At 39.0% G+C, this 20,624-nt stretch overlaps 1 protein-coding gene across 24 annotated transcripts in view; it reads left to right on the top strand.

The window, feature by feature from the left end:
* rap1gapa (RAP1 GTPase activating protein a) overlaps window positions 1–12,177 on the top strand; it is a 123,413-nt gene extending 111,236 nt beyond the window's left edge. For 15 of the 24 annotated variants that reach the window (XM_053240607.1, XM_053240611.1, XM_053240599.1 and 12 more), the window contains 10 exons: window positions 1,158–1,307; window positions 3,117–3,194; window positions 4,884–4,993; window positions 5,872–5,967; window positions 7,205–7,324; window positions 7,811–7,946; window positions 8,106–8,217; window positions 8,355–8,452; window positions 9,276–9,320; window positions 10,040–12,177. In XM_053240607.1, the coding sequence (XP_053096582.1) occupies window positions 1,158–1,307; window positions 3,117–3,194; window positions 4,884–4,993; window positions 5,872–5,967; window positions 7,205–7,324; window positions 7,811–7,946; window positions 8,106–8,217; window positions 8,355–8,452; window positions 9,276–9,284 (909 nt within the window). In that variant the 3' untranslated portion in view covers window positions 9,285–9,320; window positions 10,040–12,177. The remainder of the gene's footprint in view (window positions 1–1,157; window positions 1,308–3,116; window positions 3,195–4,883; window positions 4,994–5,871; window positions 5,968–7,204; window positions 7,325–7,810; window positions 7,947–8,105; window positions 8,218–8,354; window positions 8,453–9,275; window positions 9,321–10,039) is intronic. The other 9 variants (XM_053240592.1, XM_053240596.1, XM_053240598.1 and 6 more) reach the window with 9 other exon arrangements.
* The last annotated feature ends 8,447 nt before the right edge of the window (window positions 12,178–20,624 follow it).

Raw genomic sequence — 20,624 nt, 5'->3', positions numbered from 1 at the left:
TGCCCAAGTTTACCTGAGGATTGAATTTGATATGAAGAGTGTTGGATTTGATATAGAGAGATTTGATATAAACACCTCCTTAAGCACATTGGCTTCAGTGATATCAAGGCACTGTTCATTTTTGGTGTTAGGGATACATCAATACTGACACAGGAATCTATCCGAATCTATACCGTGCTCGTTTACTTGTACTCTGATACTATGTGATGAAAGCCTAGTGTACATTGCCGCTCTAATGAACAAAAGGCACAACATGACAGTGATCTGGACTTATTTCACAATTAACGATGGCAAACAAACAAAACAGACAGCAAACTGTGCTCTGCAATAATATCAAGAGTTGGAACTACAACAGGATTGGTCATCTGAGCACATAGAGTAGTGTCAGCGAGCATGGTCTTTAAAGATGAGGTGCAAGGTGCTATGAATTGCATGCACACGAGGGTATTTGCAGGTGTGGAGCAGAGAAAATGCTGCATATGAGAGAACTTCAGTTCTACAAGCACTGAGACACACATGCTTTCTTTCCCCTTGCTCACCAGGGCCTCGAGTCAAGGTACACTCACAGCACCTTATGCTCATTTTTAACATGAACAAAAAAAAAAAAAAACAGAGCTAAATTACATGCTCAATGACATGCCACTGATTGCTTAATGCAAAGTAGGTTAATAAAAGTAGATGACTCATTTCGGCATCCGTATTAGTATAGACAAATACCAAAAAACATGTACTCAGTGTGAAAAAAATTGTATTGATGCATCCCTATGTACTGCGACTCTAAGAGAGTATAATTGTTTGTAATTGTTTAAATAACTTCTGTTAGGATTCTGGACAATCTGTCCTCTCCTCTCTGTACAGTGGCTTCAGTCTCAGTGGCTTCCCCTTGGCTTGAGCTAGCCTTGCTTGACTTCACTGTGTGTGCCTTGTCCATTCAGTTTCTCTACAGTCATTGACCTCTGCTCTGCTTCATCCCTCCATCACTGATTCATTTCATTTCTGATTCTCTTCTCATCTGTAGAAACCTCCAGGCCTCCTAATTGACTCAGGGTCTTCCTTTGTAATTGGCATTCAAAGCAGCGCGTTCTCCCCCACACACACACTTCTCTCCCTGTGCCCACTATGCCCCCTGGCTCACAGTGTTTCTCTCTGACCCCTAGCGGGTGATCCGCAACAGGAGCCACTCTCTGGATGCCATGAGTTTCAGTATTGGGAAGCGCGCGGTCTCCTCTAGTCACAGCGGCAGTTTTACCCACAACAACAACAACGATCAGCTGCACTCACCAGAGGCCCACAAATACGCTGGGATAGTAAGTAACACTCCCTCTGGAGTCAAACATGAGCCAAAAGAAGCCCTCACCCCATTCCCACCACCCTTAATCCCAATATTGTGCCCCTTCCAAATCCCACACTCACAAAGTTTTTCTTTCTCTGCCCACTTATCTTATATGATTTATACCACTTATTTTTCTATAGACAACCCGGTTAGTACAAGTACAAGCAAATAAAACTACCGATTAACAGTTATTCTACGAAAGACATAACATGAGAGGCCAGCTGTATGAATTCATATTTAACACTATCTTCTTATGTATGGATATAGCTTTTTACTATATCCATAATCTACTTCTATTCTCTTACTAATGACACACTGCCTCAAGCACTTCCTTAAAACACTCACTAGAGTGCATTCTCAGTCCTTGCTCATCACATCTAATGATAAGCTGGATGATAATGACATTTGAACCATAACGGAGGTTCAAATGGCCATCTGCTATATTAAAAGCATGTCTTATGACTCAGAGAAATAGTCCAATCCCTATTCAGTGTTATTCATCCTAGTCCTGATATGAATGTTCTGTTTTATGAAAGTGTCCATTTTGATGGGGTTCTTGGCCAGCTTTAAGGGTGTATGTGGTGTCCAGTGTGTGTTCTTACAGTTGCATATGGTTTTGAGGTGAATTTGTACCAGAATGTTGAAACATGGTTTCAGAGGTCATGCTGACAGTGTTGGAAAGAAGACCTATGCGAATATGTGGCATGAGAGTGAAGTGTGCATCACAACCTGCTGAGTGAGCTTTGTGTGTGTGTGTGCGAGTGCTGGATGTTTTTTTGCTGTTCTGGTGTTTTATCCACAGGCATGAGCTGATGATGAGCTGAGCTGTGCTTTGCTGTGTGTGGTGAGTATATGTGTACGCAGCAGGCCTGGGTCACACTGCTTGAGGGCAAAACTGGCCTTCTCAGGCAGACAGCTCACTCGCCTGCCTGCTCCTCTCTATATCACAGTGTCTCTTTGCCAAGCACAGCTGCTCTAATGGAGTTCCTGCCAGCTCTGGGGATTGTTGCAGCTGTCTGACGCCACATGAATTACGTCATTGCCCTTTCTGACTATGTTTACTCTGAGACCCCCCTCCCCTCCTCACAATCACAGGGTTTTGTCCACAAGGAGCAAATATCCTGGATCAGATAACTGTGTTTCTGCTGGTTTGTTAGGGACACCATTGTTGTTTTTTTCTCATCTGTGTTTTTACATGCTGTGTCAGTCGTATGGATATTCTGACTCTGATGGTTGAAGATTACAGACTCCTGTAGATTCCTGTACTGTGCATTTATCAACTATAATGAAAGTCGAGGGTGTGAAACAGGGCTTGGAATACTCTGAGAAATCCCACCCAAATTTCAGATATCATATCACGAAATTAAGAATGCGGGATATACAATAAACTTGCTAACAGTATGTATGACTGACCAATTAATTTCTTAGCATAAAACTAACCTGTATTAGTTTTCTTAACCAAAGACTGTGAAAAAACCTGTATGAATGTATGTGTGTCCGCAGTGTCTTGGTTGTCTCTAACAGTCTGCTGTGTGTGCTCCTTTTTCTCAGCCCTGCTCTCTTGTCCATCACAGGCCACCGTACCCAACCATGGCTCCTCAGGCTCCTCATCCGGCTGCTGTGTCGTTTCCATAATAACCCTTTTACTGTAGAATTATTAAGCCCAACAACTGCCCTGTGTGGTTTTATAACAACCTGCTGCATGACAGCTCATGGTCTCTTCCCTCTCCCCCTCTCTCCCTCTCTTTCTTTGTGTCTCTCTGTTTGTGTGGCCCCTCTGCAGTCATTGCTTGTTCCAGGGAAAAGTCCCAGTAAATACGGACGCCGCGGCAGTGCCATAGGGATAGGAACAATAGAAGAGGTTCATGTAAAACTCTCACTCTTTTCTCCATCTTTTGCTTCCACTGCATGACCTCTCATTAGCCACACACTACCATAGCACTGTATATGCAGACATCAGATCCCAGAGGAAGTAGCTTGGTTTCACTTAGTTTTATAGATATAATGATAATTGTTGCTTTCAAATTGGGTTATGTTCCCTGTGTTTACAAGATTCCATGAGAGAAGATTTTTTTGTTTGTATGTTTGATTTTTATTGGCAGAATCCATGGAAGTCTGGCCATACAGACTTCTCATAGAAATTCACAAGCACATCTGACATCTTTTTTTCAGTTGCTATGCCTTTACATTGTCTATATAAAAGACTTAACATTTTAGCCTATTAGCTAGCTTATTTCTCAGTTGCCTAGCAACAGTATTCTTATAATAACCACTCTAGCTATGAATGTATTATGTGTTTGTCTTATCATACCAAGATTTTAGTCATACACAGTCTTTTCTTAATAATTTGTCAACACATCTGAGGAAAATGTTGATATTCCAGACAATTTTGTTTGGTTTTCATTGTCAGTATGTATTTACATTGTCTGTATAAAAGACTTAGCAGCAAAATGCTTGCCTCGGGCATTAGCTAGCTAATTTCTCAGCTGCCTAGCAACAGTGTTCCCATGACGTGAACCATTTGAATAGAAAACCTATTGTGTTCACCTTCCCATGTTGAACACATAATTACTTAATCAAATCATTAGCAGCTATTTGAAGTAGCCTATATGCTAATGCCCTCTATAGAATTGTATTCAGCATATGGACACCATTCATGACCTGTAGTTCATGATTGTTTCACTAATAATGCATGGAATCTTGATAAAATTACAGCATTCTGTCATGCCATTAAAGGCTCTGTAGCTGCCTAAAGCATTTTTATCATTTGCATTTTTGCTTACTCAGCATAATGGTCATTGAGGTGTAAATATCAGTTCTCCCTTCCAATGTCCCGCCCTTCCAAATATCCTTCCATATTGTGTCCTGTATTGCTATGTTCCCAGTGTCTTCCTCCCCGTTTGTTGTGGTATATATAGCTCAGTGTATTTCGTTGCTCTTGTCTGGATATTGAATGGTATTTAATAGTTTGCTAGCACAGTACCATACAGGGGGGGGGGAGGAGGGGGGGAATTCAGTGTCTGTTCTCCCCAACACTTTTGAAGTCATTCTAGATAAAAGATATTTCCAAGACATATTTTGAAAGCTGTAAAGTGGGAGTAGTAAAACCCAGTAAATGGACTGTGAGAACAAAGTGGCCACAGTAAAGCAAACCTCATCGAAGCTCAGTAGTTCAGCCCCTGTCTTTTATCTTGCAGTGATGCATAAAACCTGGTGCTGTAGTCAGAGCCTGAAGCCACTTTAGTGATGCCAGTGAACCAGCATGTTGCCTCTAGCCAGATCTGGATCACATCAATAGCTTTCAATCTCCCAGACATGTCAAAGTACATCCTGTCAGAATAAAACTACAATTATGTGTGGTAAAAAGCTATGGCTCTGAGGCATATTTGGAGAATAAAATAAATAACATAAAATAGCTGTCCAACCCAATCAATCCGTGACATGCAGCAGACCATAACAAAACTATTTGTACTACAAAATGTGGGAGGGTGATGGTATGGTATAGTATTTTTATTATCGAAAGCTCACAGATGCCATCTCTCTCCTACAGTCTCTGATCATTCCTGGGAAAAGTCCGACGAGGAAAAAGTCTGGCCCATTCAACTCTCGCAGGAGCAGTGCCATCGGCATCGAGAACATCCAGGAGGTGCAGGAGAAAAGGTAAAGCGCTCAGTGACTCAGGACCTTCAGGAGCTTGAGTCAGAAAGCAATAGCACCTGTAATGTCTCAGGTCATGTTATTACTCAGTACAGTGGTGTTTGTCATGCTTTTTGTGAAAGTAAGACTACATGTGTACATGTACACTCACCAGCAACTTCAACAGGAAAATCATTAACCCTGTACAGTCATGCAGTTATCCAATTAGTCAATCATGTGGCAGCAGTGCAGTAAATAAAATCATGCAGGTGTAGATGAAGAGCTTTAATTTATGTTCACATCAAACAGAATGGAGAGAAATATGATCTGAGTGACTTTGACTGTGGCATGGTTGTTGCTGCCAGACAGACTGGTTTGATTATTTCAGAAATGGCTTTTCTCCTGGGATTTGCAGGCACAGCAGTCTTTAGAGTTTACACAGAATGCAATAAACAAAAAAACATCCAGTGAGCAGCAGTAGTGTGGGCAGAAATGCTTTGTTCATGAGATAGGTCAGAGGAGAATGGCTAGACTTGTTTGAGCTGACAGGAAGGCTGCAGTGTCACAAATAACCACTGTTTACAACTGTGGTGAGCAGAAAAGCATATCAAAATGAACAAAATGCCAATCCTTGAGGTGGATGGACTCATGGTTCCACTTCTGTCAGTCAGTAACAGGAATCTGAGGCTACAGTGAGCACAGGCTCACCGAAACCAGTCAGTTAAAGGTTGGAAAAACATCACCTGGTCTGTATAATTGCATGAATGAGCAGGCGTACATTTGTTCCTATTAAATTGACCGCAGAGCATATATTTAAATCCTTTGAACTACATGTAGAGACAAACAAAGAAAAAGGTCACTGATTGTGTGCCATTGTATTTGTGTTTGTGTGGTTACTGAAGGATTGCTGCGCTCTTGTCAGAGGACAGGACAGTGCTCTGTGTCTCTCTGCCCAGCGTCAGTCTCAGGAACGGCAGACTCATCATGGATTCCTCCAAGTAGAGATGCCGCCTTTGAATCACCTTATTAACTGTAGAAATGCCTGGCCCCTTTAGATATAACATAGTGGAATAGAGTGGATAAGATTATAAGCTTTTATGCACATGATGAAATTAGTCACGCGTGTGAAATGAGCACGGAGTGATAACATTTTCTCATTGTGTGTTTAATGATGCAGCTTAATTGACCTCTGTTATACTGTACGTGCTAAAAACATTAGTAACTCATGCACTAAGAATCTTGCTCTGCTGAAACATCTGTGATGAATAAAAGAGAAGAAATGCTGCTGAAAGACACAGTGCTTCCAAATAATAAGAATTCCAAGGCAGAGTCAGTGCACCAAGACTTTTTCTCACTGACAGTGAAAGTTTGCTTCACATAAACTTAAAGAGCTGTGTACTGTATATGTGAGTATTAGGGCTCTATTTTCATGCATAAGTGTTATAACAGATATATCACTGTCCAGTTTTAATTTTTGTGGTCAGAAATGAAAGCACTGATCAGAGTAGTTGAATCAGCGTTTTTGTAAATTCTATATAAATAAATTCATCGCAAACCCCAATGTTATTTTATTCATAACAAATAAGAACAATCAGCTTGGTGTTGTGGTAACTAAATTCCAATTATAGTTGATACGTCATCACACGCTGATTGTCATATATTCCATGCAAGCAACAGAATATCTAATAACAGAAAACATGCTGTATATTAATGTGAAATTTATACGTAAATTCTTATAGTCATTAAGAAAATTCAATGCGCTGAATACTCGGTTTTTAAAGGATATTTAAAGGAACTGTTTTAATTTGGATGCTGTAGTAGCTTGTTTAACCACATCAGTTTTTAATGTATTCATTCTAACCAAAGCTCTTCTCAAGTTCTTCTGCAATGTTGCTCCTGAGAAAACCCAAAATACTTCTGCTACCTGCACCATGCCATGAAGAGGTGCCTTATTTTAGCACTTGGATTACTATCACTAAAATAGAGCTCTTTATGTGATTATTTATATCAAACCTCAGAGCACAACTTTCACTCGCAGCAGCTCTTCTGGAATTCTTGTTGTTCAGCAGATTTTGTAGTGATTCAGCATGCTTCGTTCCAAATATAGATGTCTAACTGCTCTCATTACTAACGAGCAGCTTGGTCTTCACCTGTGCCTAACTGGAGCACTACGTTCAACTAATGTGGAAGAGAATTCTCCTGCTGCCCCCTAATGGTTAGTGTGTTTATGTGCAGCAGCAGGGAGAGTTCTCCGAGCACACAGAAGACTCCTGACAGTGGACACATATCACAGGAACCCAAGTCTGAAAACTCGTCCAATCAGAGCTCACCTGAGGTCCTTGTCACTAAGAACAGGTGAGGGATATGAAACTTGAAAATATGAATATATGATGAAACAGTAAAGCAGTAAGGTTGTATACAGGGATTCCCAATAATTCTTCATGCATAGGGGATTATGTATGTCAGCAGCACGTTGATTGTGTTCATCAGTGGATGTTCGTGGACGTCTTCTCAGTTGGTCCACAACACTCCCACACAGTCTTTTTGAATTTGTTAAGAAGTTGGGCAGGATTGTTGTGTGTAATGTGCTTGCTATGTTTTCAGTTAAAGTACATCGGAACCTTGCGACAGCTTCCCAGTCCAGCCATGAGAATGATTTCAATGCATTCTTCTTTTGTCAAAGGCCTAATTAAAGGCTATCTGAAAAAATTAATATAATATAAACTAATTTTGGAAGACATTTTGCTAAAAACGTGTTAACTTCCCCTATGTATGGAAGTTTTGGGACACTCTGTAGACATTAAAATGTGTGTGTGTGTGTGTGTGTGTGTATGCGTGTAGCTCAGCCATGTACTTCAGAGCTGCTTCTATCCCTGAAGCACATGACTTGTCACGCTCCTCCTCGAATGCGAGCAGCTTTGCCAGTGTGGTGGAGGAGAACGAGACCGAGGCCACTGAGGACTACGATACAGGCATGGTGAGTGTTTTAGAATTCTCTGTTCATAGCAGCTGACACACTCTAAATTAATCTAAATTTGGTTATAGCTAGAAGTGAGTCTAAAGTACATCTCTGTAGGTATGTATAGAGTGTGTGGATACATTTGAGCAGGCTAAAAGTGTGTCATTCTGTGTTTAGGAAAGTCTGTCATCAGCAGGAACACCACACAAGCGAGACTCATTCACCTACAGCACATGGCTGGAGGACAATGTAAACAATGTCAGTACCACCAGAAGGGGAAGCTCTCCTGGTGAGTTAAAACCAGCACAAGGTGATAAGGTTTAGCCATAAATAAGAAACTTTTTACAACAGTCTGATGTGTGTAATCAAGTCAGGTTGAGTAATTTCAAGTGTGTGAAAGCTCATTGTAGACTGTTCGTGCAACAGGTACAGGCAAACCTCCCGACGGTGGTAAAGGTAATGAGCAGAACCGGACAGACATCCGCATCAGACTAGATCGACCGCTTGATCATAAGTCTACATCGGTGAGAAGCATTCTCTAATGTCTGTTCATCTAAAACATTTAAATGCAGCTTTATTTAAAGCTCTATATAAATTTATTAAGGTAAGTGTAAGTATTAGACATAATTTACAGAGGAAATCTACTGTGGGGAAATCTTACCCTTTAGTTTACAGAATTAAAAACTTATTATAAAATATGTGAAAATTCTAACGAGTCTAATTAGTACATGCGTTGTACAGTAAGGAAACAGTCATCACTTGGTTTCTGTCTTCAGTTCATTATGGTTTTCTTCATAGAGAAAAAACCACCAAGGCCCTGAATGTACTAAGAAACTATACATAAAAGTCTCATTTAAAGTCTGCTCACAGGGCATGACTCAGGACTCTACATAGTGTATGTTATACATGGTTATACATGTTTATTTCTGAGCAGTTGCTGAGGATTTTTTTTTACTTTTTGTAAAGTCACCAGTGACTCCTTCTAGTAAAGAGGTCCACGTTTAATATTGGCTTGCAATATTACACTTACATAAAGAACAGCTCAAATGCCTAAAACAATTAAAAACATCATATATAGGCTTTTTAAAGTAAAAAAAAATGAAAACATTGGTTTAATGAGTACCCTATGGCTGCTTACAACTACAACTATATTACAGGTATCTATTGTGTTTCATACTCTGAGTTGCTAGTTTATTAGTGACTAGATCTTGGAAATGGATATTGCATCTGCTGTAAGATAAAGACATGAAAGTAAAAAAGAAATGTTAATCAAACACAAAAATACAGTATTTAGTGTTCCCTGTGTAACCATTGTGCTGTGTGTGCACATGTGTGTGTCCTGTGCAGAACTGCTAGCCTCTCTCTGATCGCATCATGGATCTCCATCAACAGGTCAGCAGCTTCATTCAACTATTGAACTTAAGCAGAGTTAATTAACACATATTTGTAAGAGTAATCAGATTTACTGTTACTGTAAAGGTAAGGTACGGGAAGATTAAATCAAGGTTTCGTAGTATGTAGCTATAGTATGTACGATTTTTGGTTGGGATAATGAGTCAAGAGAGAACACAAAATACTCTAATATATGACGTTCCTGAGATGCTGTGAGAATCCAGATCATAACAGGTATAGATTGCGTAATAAGATACACACAACAGAAGTGACCACAGTTCCCCACACTGCCTTTTAGCTAAACATCTAAATAAAGATAATCAAGTTATCTTGGCAATGTCTGTCTTAGAGCCAGCCACCCTTTCCCCTACAACATCAGTGCAATTTAGGCATCCTATTTAGTGAATAGAATTCAGTATGAGGCACAGCTCTGAAATCTCATTTACCATATACGCCTATTACTTGCCTCTCACAGCTGTGAGATTAGTTCCTGTGGTGGAAAAGGAAGCAGCACAGCCCACGTTAAAAAATGTTCCTGACTGAGATAGCATTTTTCCAATATAGAGGGTGAAATTTTAATTTAAAAAATCCAGTAGCTTCAAGGACAGAATTAATGTTACCTTCTAAAAAGTCTATTAAACAGTCTATCTAAAAGTGTGTTTAATATTTATGTTTCATAATTTATTCATATCATTGTCTACATACATCTCTCTTCACAGCTACCATTTCAGCATTCCTATAAAACTCATGAGCTCGGGTTTTCACCGTGACTGCTACTGCTGCTGAAGATGACGATGAAGATGATGAAAATAGCTCCAGCCTCCACCACAGTGACAGATGACAGGATTGTGATTATGTACATAATAGAGTGACTATGCCCTGCATCAGACTACTGCTTTACTGGTGGCCCAGTGAAGGACCGAGTGAGAGAGAGAGAGGCGGGAATGGGGGGCACAGGCTGCACGGAGAGACCTCATTTGCACTGCATCACTTTCCTTTTCATGGTGAATTTCTCATCTGGTTTCCACTCCGCTGAATTTGGCCTGTTCTGCTCTATCCTGAGTACCGCTTCTAGTCCATGTAGAAAATCAAGTGGTATTTTTGCCTGTTAAGCATAGACTGCTATCTGTTTCTCATCTTGGTGAATAGCTCCTAAAGCTGTGCCATGTTGAGCTCCAAATATTCCAAAAAAGCCGCATGCAGCAGGAGCTTATTCATCAGGTAAAGCTGACTGGAATGTTTCTCAGACATTGGCATGGGCATGCTGTTTTATTTTATTTTTATTACTATTGTTGTTATTGTCTGATTTTTGCCTTGGGTAATCACTACTGATACTAATATTGTGTTACACCTCCAGAAAAATGTACAGTCAAACATGCATTTCTATATAAAACTACTCGTCTACAATATCATTCCCAGTCTGTCAACAAAATTAAAAAAAAGACTGAGTTATATTCAGCTAGTATATATTCTTTAAATAGAAATTGCATAAAAATGCCTTACTTAACCCTCAGACAGGTGATTCCAGCTAAGTAGCTCCAGCATTCATACAACATGATTAACTGTGTTGTTATAAACCTCATATGTCCTGTCTATAGTGAGAAAAGCTCCTTTTATTGAGTCTTGGTTATTTCTGTGCAAGGGGCGTTCACCTTAATTATATACAACACAGACAACATGATATACAACAGACTGTGAGTTCTTTCTGTAACGCGCTCACTTGAGTATAAAATGGTGTCTTGGTTCTTTGTTATTGTGCTTGGACCCTAGATCTGTGAAGAATGCCACTTTAAGGTTTAACATCTGCCTAAAATATTCAGGCTTTCCCATTCGAATCCATGCCACTACAGAAATTGTCATAAATGGTGAGAATTTTTATTTCAACTGAAGCTAAAATATGTGTTGTAAAATATATTTTTTTCCAGACATAAAGATTAGTCTATTTAGATCAACTCTATATAAGCATAGGCCTAAACCTGACACTGTCTTTGAACCTCAGTAATGCCAAAAATCGCTGATCCTGTGTCCTTATTTAAAATGTAGATATCTCTGAGAATCACTGAGAAAGGATTACAGTGCATGTGGTTGCCTTACTGTAAGGAACACCGGCAATCAGGGAGGATGTCAGGTAGCTGAAGGTATAAATGTTGAGTAAATATTCAAGTATATATGTTGTTTTATAAAAAAAAAAAAAAAAAAAAAGATGAGTTTAACATTGTGTTTTATTTGTCCCAGTGGCCAATGCATGAGCAGAACTTTCTATTCATTTTTGTTGGTAACAAGCTAAAATGAGATTATGAATTAATCCAGTAAACCCTTAATCCCTTAAAATATGTGGTTATGAGAGAGATGAGTCTAAGTGTGGACCCAGTGAGGGGTCCTGGGAGTGTACGGGGAGTTTTACATACATCTCCCTGACAGACTTTCATATCAGGCTTGCTCAATAATGCAAGTCATCACTGTGTGAATATGAAGGACATTTTCAAAGTTCATAGAAATACTTTGAATGAAATGTATAAAAGGGAAAATATTCTGGGTTTTTTTTTTTCTGAAACAAATGAATTGCCTTTATCAGCCCTGCTTAGCGCTTTTGTGCCCCTCTGTGGTCAGTTCTGGTCTTTTTAAGCTAGAAGCATCCATACTGTAGTTTCAGTGCAAAAGTCAAATTAGGTAACAAAAAATCGAGCAGGAAATGTGTGCTGCTCAAAACAGGGTACAGATAAAGCAACGCTGCGACTGTTAGTGTGACTTCTTCATGCTTTTGTGGGCTCATTTGTGTAAATACAGCTGTTTTGTACATAGGCCCTCTGCCCAAAAAAAAAATAAATAAAATAAAGAGATTTGGGTGGAATATTTCTCTGAGATTTGACTGTCTGATTATTACACATGCAATAATCTGTGTTCATCTTAACTGATTTTCTATAACAGCATGAATTATAAATAATTTTAATAATAATCTCTGCTTTGTAGGCAGCTTAAAAATTTTTGCTAGATTTCCTCGCTGTTTTTTTTTTCAGCAAATAAGGCTCAGAGTTGAGGCCTGAATACCTGAATATAACGCTTCCGTACTGTAACACTCATGGACTGTTCTGCCTTCCAGGACTCAGAAATGATTTTACTTTGGGCTGTTATACTGTTAGTCTTTAATAGGAACACCTGTACACCTGCACATTCATGCAGTCAACCAATCACATGGCACCACACAGTGAGTAAAGTCATGCAGATACAGGTCAAGAGCTTCAGTTAATGTTCACATCAAACATCAAAATGGGGAAAAAACTCAATATGCCACTCTTTACAATCATGGTGAGAAGAGCAGTTCAGAATGCACAAAAGAAGGAACTAACAACAGGAATCTAAGGCTACGGTGAGCACAGGCTCACTGACACTGGACAGTGTGTTGTTCTGCTGTTGTTGTCCATCCACCTCAAGGTTTGATGTGTTGTGCACTCTGACATGCTTTTCTGCTTACCACGGTTGCAAAGATGGTTATTTGAGATATTATAGACTTTGTCAGCTCAAACCAATCTGGCCATTCTTCTTTGATCTCTCTCATCAACAAGGCATTTCCGCCCAAAGAACTGCCGCTCACAGGACACGTTTTGTTTTGTTTTTGTGGGGTTTTTTTTCACATCCCCCTCTAGAGACTGTTGTGTGTGAAAATCGCAGGACATTAGCAGTTTCTGAAATACTCAAACCAGCCCATCTGGCACCAACAGCAATAACACATTCACAGTCACTGAGATCACACTTTTTCTCTATTCTAATGTTTGATGTGAACATTAACTGAAGCTCTTCAACTGCATCTGCATGATTTTTTTGCCCTGCAGCCACATGATTGCTTGACTGAGTAACTGCATGAAAGTGCAGGTGTGCAGGTGTTCCTAATAAAGCGAACAGTGAGTATAAAGCTTCAATCCTCAGAGTTTCATGAGCATGTTTACTGACTGAACACTAGAGGGAGATATTGAATGACAGAAGTGTGTATCCTTCCACCTGTCACATGGACAGTTCCTTCACCACAATCCAGTTCCAGTTGGCTCAAAGCAGACAAGCAAATAAACTCATTCATGAATGCATGCTTTTGATACATAAAAGGAAAGCTGAAAGTGAAAGTATGCATGGATAACAAATGAGCAGGCAGATGTTGCACATATGTTGTTCATTACTGTACAATGCAGGAACATTAAAAAGACGTCCACTCAGTGTTGATGCAATACACCAAATGGTTTTAATTCATGTGGATGAACATTCATTTAAAGCATATTATTAATATTATTATTATTATTATTATTATTATTATTATTATTATTATTATTATTATTATTAATAAAGTAATATAATTATAATTAGACATTAAGACAATCCACAACAACCTCCCTCCTGTCTTTGCCCATTGGTGTCTTCAATATGGACAGACTTAAAACATTGATAATAGACATGTTAAGTGATATTAATGATTAATCCTTTTAAATCAATGGGGGGTGGAATAGGGACATTTTTACATGGTGGATGATTTGTGGCACCCCTCCTCACATTGAGCCCTGGATATGATATAAACAAATATCAGGGTTTAATGATTAATATGAAAATGTAAGAATATCTGGAATTAGCTGGTTAAAAACGAGGTTAGCAGTAAACACTCAGTATGTAATTCCACATTTTTTGTGCCTGATACACATTCCATAATATAGCAACAACTTTCTTGTGTTATATATCCCCCATGTTTCTATAGCTAAATTCACTGCTGCTTTCATGTGTGACGTGTAGGCTTGAATCACATATGGAAGTCTTTGGCCTCCCAGAAGTGTGTCTTATGAAACTCCTGTGAATCAGCTACAGCCCTGAGAAATGAATAGATTTACATTTTGTTTGCTTCTTTGTTCTTTTTTGCCTGCATTTTATGGACTACCCGGTGAATAAATTTTATTTCAATTACAGATAAAGACAGGGACAGAGAGAATAAGGGAGAGAGGGACAAATATATTAGGAGGGTGTTGATGTTTGTGCAAGTGGGCATCAGTCTAAAGAGACTGCAATGTGGAGCTGACGACTTCACACTCCATAACATAATGTGATGTATAATTCACGCAGATCTTATCATCTCGCATTTAGCACTTCATTTACTGCTTGCCACCCACCTAACACACTCCTCATCACCTCACTATGCCTGGGGGTCTGATAGAGCTAATTAACCAGCTTTCCGTATCCATTAGCATGTTTTAAAAGCCTGCTTCTTTTTATCATAGTCTGTAAATCTCTTTTGACCAATAAAATCATTAAATAGAGGTCAGCATCTCCATTTGAACTGATGAATAACGTCTGGCTGCCCAGCTTAAAACATTAGACATAAGCATGGACAGAGTAAGTGTGCTGACGGATGTTAAATTATTTATACATCTTAAGTATGTGCTAACACATAAAGGAAGCAATTTGGGAAAACAGCATTTTATATGTGAGGATTAAAAAGGTTCTGATCTAGTTATAGGTACAGCATACCTGCAGCAAAATGGACAGGTATTGAAAACATCAATATATTTGCAAAGGCATTATATTCCACTACTACTCATAAATAAAGTCAGTGATGTGTTAGACACTTGAAACTGCTGTGTTGTGGTAATTTTGAGTAAGTCGGAAAGTAAAAAACCCCTTCATGTCTGAAGATCTGTCAGTCCAGGCAGCATTGATGGAAGTCCACAATGAGTGTGAAGGAATACAAGAGCCAAACTGCTCAGCTTTATATAATAAACAATCAACAAAATATCACTTTTCTGTTTATGAAAGAATATTTCCACTTCCACCCTTCTGTGTGACCACCTTGCATGTTAATGGTAGTTTTGCTGTATGAATGAGAAATGCTGAAGAACATAACATTGTAAAGAATGATGAAAACAACTCTTTTTTGTCAATACTGCATTGCTTTTATCAAATTTTTTCATTTCAGTGTATCAAATGACTATCACTTATTCTTTAATTATCCTCCACTTTGATCGCCTTAACTTGAAAAGCATTTTTATCAAATCCATTTTTATCATTTTCATACCTCATACCATAAGTGATTAAGAATATTCATATAAAAGATATGTGTGTGTGTGTGTGTGTGTGTATATATATAGACAGTACTGCGCAAAAGTCCTAGGGACATGCAAAGAAATGCTGTAGAGCAAAGATGCCTTCAAAAATAATTAAATTAAATGTTTCTACATTAAAAAAATACTATAAAGAACAGTAAACAGTAATAAATGAAACAAAGTTAATATTTGGTGTGACGATCCGTCGCTTTTTCTTTTTTTTTTTTAAATAGTAGTCTCAGGTACAATTAGTGCAGTTTTATAAGGAAATGAGCTGTAAGTGTTACTGAGCATCTTGCAGAAGCAGCCACAGTTCTTCTGGAGACTTTGACTGTCACACTTGCTTCTTATTTTTGCAGCGAAACCCAGCAGCCTTCATTACGTTTTTTGTCTGAAAAGTGTCTCTTATGTAATATGCTGCTTTCTTTCCTGACATACAAACATTTTTCTGTAACATTTAATTTTGTGCTGGAAAACTAATGTTTGGAAATCTAAAAAGTTTTTGTACTGAATCAATAATGTAGAAGTCATAAAATAAAAATCTATAACAAAGTTTGTATTAAAAAACATAAGGTGCCTAAGACTTTTGCACAGTACTGTGTATATATATATATATATATATAGAGAGAGAGAGAGAGAGAGAGAGAGAGAGAGATACGAATCATGTCCTGAGAAAATATTAGTTTCAGTGTAGTTATTAAATTATATTCTTTGTAATGAATAACAGACTAATAAGCGGGTGATAAGGGGCATTTTAGAGAGCATACAGCAGCACAGTTTAATCATAGTGCTTAGATGTAATGAAAAAAATGCTATTTTCCATTTGGATTCCTCCCTTATAAGCATTAGACTGTAGACACTCAATAGATCTTGGTAAAGTATACAACACCCTGTAGAAGTTCCAAAGCATCTGGAACAAGTAGGAAATGGTAGTGATTGTTTAGTTACAGCAATTACAGCATGATTTATGCTGCCATACAAAAGCACTCCAGATTGGGTGGAGCACAGCAGTTTGCAAATCTTACTGTCCAACATGGAAGTGTACCAACTTCCCACCTATCTCCTCAGTGATTGATCAGTGGAGATGTGCAAATTAGGGCAAAAGGAGTGAAAACAGTGGAGGCTCCTCCTGCCTGAGAGTCTGTCCTCCTCAAATGTGTCTATCAGCACACAGTGTTGGGTCATAGCTTAACTACATTACCCACAGTGATATGGAAATGTTGCTCCTTTAAGATCAAGAAGCTTGTAACTAGTGAAAGCATTTTATTAACCAAGTGGTGTATGTTATTAACTGAAATGAACCCAGTTCTGACAAAGCATAAACAAGGCTTAAAGCAGAAAAATTAATCAAAAATGAAGAAACCCAGTGCTGCTGTGGAGGTAGAAGACTGGATGAACCTCCATTGCCTATGCCTCAGTCAGCAACAGAGGGCAGACATATACTCAAGGACAAACTACGCCAATTAAGCTACTAATAGCACAGGCATCTGAGGAGACAAATGACCCTGATCTTTCTGGACATTTTGGAAGTGTTATTTTGCTAGCACTTCAGAATGTCTGGGGGGTTGATGGTTAAGTGGCTTTCAATACTTGTGAATACCACTGGGAGAGAACTATGTACACTAGGCTATTATCTTCTTCTGTGTCCAGGTGATATGGCTATCAGGTCTTCACAGCCAGGGAAGCCCTAAGATAGTAAGGTCTGAGGGTGAGAAGAGGGCCAAATTGTGATTCTTTTTCATGCTGGCAGGCATCCACTTTGAGCTGAATGCCAAATTAAATTTCTGACTTGTATGATACATGTTGATGAATAACAAGCTCAGCGCCCACCCAGCCTGATGGCTCATATGACAGCAGTGTTCCTTCTCATAAGAAACCTACTCAGACTGTGGTACAAAAGCCAAGAGATTTGGCACACCCACCTTGTCTGAGACATTAAAGCAGCAGCCTCTGTCTAATATCCTGCCACCACTTAGCTCACAAAAGACACTTTTTTAATATCTGGCTGGGATTTTGGCCTTGTCACTTCCACGTGGGCAGCATGTTCACATTGTAGAGTGTCTAGACTCTATCCATAATGAGACCATTGCAGACAGGAAAAGTGAGCCAACTGATTACAACAGAAAGCAAATGTGATGTAGTCTGAGGGGGAAAAAGACATGTTTTTTGTGGCACTAAGGGCACTGGGAGTGTCTGGCAAGAGGCGTGGGATTAGACAAGACTCTTTGTGCACAGAGGGACAGAGAGGTTCATGACACTGGGCACAGTCCTCTACGGTAGACACTGGATGTAATTCTCTGCACTGAATCATAAGTCCCCTAGCTCATCAATGTCTCTGAACACTTCACATACTCATGTTTATGATGGAATATCAGGTTAACTGATGGATAGTGAGGAACTGCTTGGGAATTTATAAAACATCACATTATCTAGGAACTAGGCAGACTAGACTCACTGCCAAAGTTCTGACTCTCTATAACTGGGCTCTCTTTAAAACAAACAAACTTTATGTTGATGGGTTCAATTCACAATTTGTTAAACATAACATGCATCAAATTATCAAATAACCTCTGACCCCCGCAATGTGAATGAAGTCTAAAAATGAGTTTTCTGAGAAGTAAGGTAAACTGGAACTATGTACATATCATGTATATACATGTACTGTATATCCATGTACATGAACAACTGGGACAACTTACCATAGTGTGATTTATCATTTTACAGGCTTATGACAACTTATGACTTATTACTATCAAGCACCAGAATAAACTGGGGAATAATTATAATTTATTTGTATCAGGTATCACAAAACAAATTCAAACAAATTCAAACTGAATTAAAACTATTAATCTTGGATCTTGACGTGAACGAGATGTTTTGTTCTTCATACCAACATGAACTACATTCAGTTAGCCATCATAGATTGTCACCCTGTCAGCAGTGTGACCTTTTTATAGTAGGTATGTTCACCCAGGAGGAATTATTTTCTGTAAATATTGCCAGACTACAAAGTCTGCTTAGCATAACTCACAACTGAAAATAGGTTGGAGATGTACATCAGTCTCATTTGATGTGACAGGATTGGTGCTTTGGCTCCAATTTATCACATAGCATTACTAAATCTCTGCATTGAGTTCAATGACAGGTTCACCTTGGCCCAGAAACTATCCCATACTCTCTGGAATGTGCATATTGTTTATGAATATTACGATTTGATCCATGAAAGTTTGGAATACAAACTTACAACATCCAATGTTTTGCCCATTGTTTGCCAGCAGATTTGAAAATGAATCAAAGAGTTTTGTTCATTGTACCAGTCTCTAAAGAAAAAAAAGTTAACTTCACCTTAGTGCATGGCCAGCAAAGAATGAGAGTGTAAAAGTGTCTGGGTGTGAAAGTAAATTAAAGTGTGGACACCCTGCACAACCCCCTCCCCTACACCCCCCTACACCCCATACCCCCCATACACCCCTCCTTCAAAAACAGCAGCAAGAGAAATATTCACATTCAAAGTCGTAAGTCATGAGAACATGACTCATTATAGTGAAAGAAAACAAAAGTGGGAAGCTTGAGAGAGAAATAGAGAAAGAGAGAAACTGAGTGAGCAGGAGAGAGACTGTAGCCAAGCAGTGGTGGGATTTTAGCCACTAATTACCTCCTCAGCAATGATCTCGGTCCCACAACCTCTTGTACTTTGGATACACTCACATACACTCAGCTTCTTTACCAGTTTGGATCATGGCCCCTTTGACAGCCTGGTGTTTTTGGCATGTATTTGAGGCTGTGTTTTGGTGCCCAGTTTGTGAGAAAACAGAAGTTTAAAAAAAAAAAAACTTCCACAGTTCCACTTACAGAGCTGTACTACAGCTGCAGTTAAATGATAACTACAAAACCATATTTAAGTGCTGGAGAGTGTCATGTTTATCTGTATGTTACCTTGTCTGTGTGGTTCTTTCCTCAGGGTAACCCTTAAAAACATTCAGGATATTGATGTTACATTGAACTTTGAATGTAAATGACATGCTTTGTCAGCAATCATATTACAGGGTAAAGGAGTTACAGGGTTAATTTATATTCCATTCTATTTTACCATGAATGATGCCACCTAGTGAAGGAAAAATACAGCTCACTCCATGACCTAGTAGATGGATGTCATGGATGCCAAGGCCCCTGTTGACGCCAGTGTGTTTTTTAGACATCATTACTAAAAGGGACAAAATGTCCAGTCAGCATCAGCACGTCATATGTACGTCAGAGAGCAACATCTGGCTCTGTAAAATATCCTTCCTTTTCTCAAACCCAGTAACTATCTTCCTAAACATCCTCAAACACATAATAAGATTATAGGAATGAGTACGTCTTCAAACATGGACACAAGGACAAATGAAGGCTTCTCTTGTTTACCTCCCTTAAATATTACTCATGGGAATGTGATATAATTAATCAAATAACTTTGTCTAACTGAATGCTTTCAGGCAAACACACTGGGAATTACCCGTGAATCAAATGGTTGAGAATGACTCACTGTTTCATAAAACAGGCATGGAATTGGCTGCGCGAGTGACAGGGAGCTATTTAGTGTACTTATAGAGTAACGCTGGCTGCTTTTCCAAGTGTTGTAATAGACTATCATAAAAACCGCAGTCTGCCATTGTATTTGTTTTTATACAAGTGAACTGAAAGTTTTGTAGCATCTGGTTGCCAAGAGACAGGTAGGGCAAAGAGTCTATCAGAGACAGTGGTCTTTTTTTTTTTTTTTTCCTCAATGGGGGTGAACCCCAACACCTGCTTGTTAAACACAGCCAGGTTGACAAGCCTCTAGAGCTTACTCTTCAGACTGGATTATGTTTTCCAGAGAGACCAGAGAGAGGCTGGTGCAGAAAGTAAAGCTGCACAGCCTGCATGGCCCGGGGCACACTGCATGTTCTATCAATTAGATGGTAGATGGAAACCGTTTTGAATTTCTTGGATCTAATGATCATAGACTGGGTGTTTTTGAGAACATGTTACAACAGTCAAGCTCAAGAAAATCTCATTTATTGATCAATTGAGACTAATAATGGCAAAGGCAATGGCAATCACTCATTATAATGCAAGAAGGGTCTGCAGAATGCAGTCCAGTGGGTGAATCCTTAAGACAATATAGGTGTCAAAGATGCACCTATCGAACATTTTTCAACAGTCTTAGATTTTATGACTGTATTCAGAAATATCCTGAGATGTTAGCTTGTGC

The sequence above is a fragment of the Pangasianodon hypophthalmus genome, chromosome 16 (assembly GCF_027358585.1).
Source record: "Pangasianodon hypophthalmus isolate fPanHyp1 chromosome 16, fPanHyp1.pri, whole genome shotgun sequence".
Taxonomy (NCBI): domain Eukaryota; kingdom Metazoa; phylum Chordata; class Actinopteri; order Siluriformes; family Pangasiidae; genus Pangasianodon; species Pangasianodon hypophthalmus.
The sequence above is the reverse complement of the archived record's forward strand: the minus strand, read 5'-3'. Positions and strand labels throughout refer to the sequence as shown.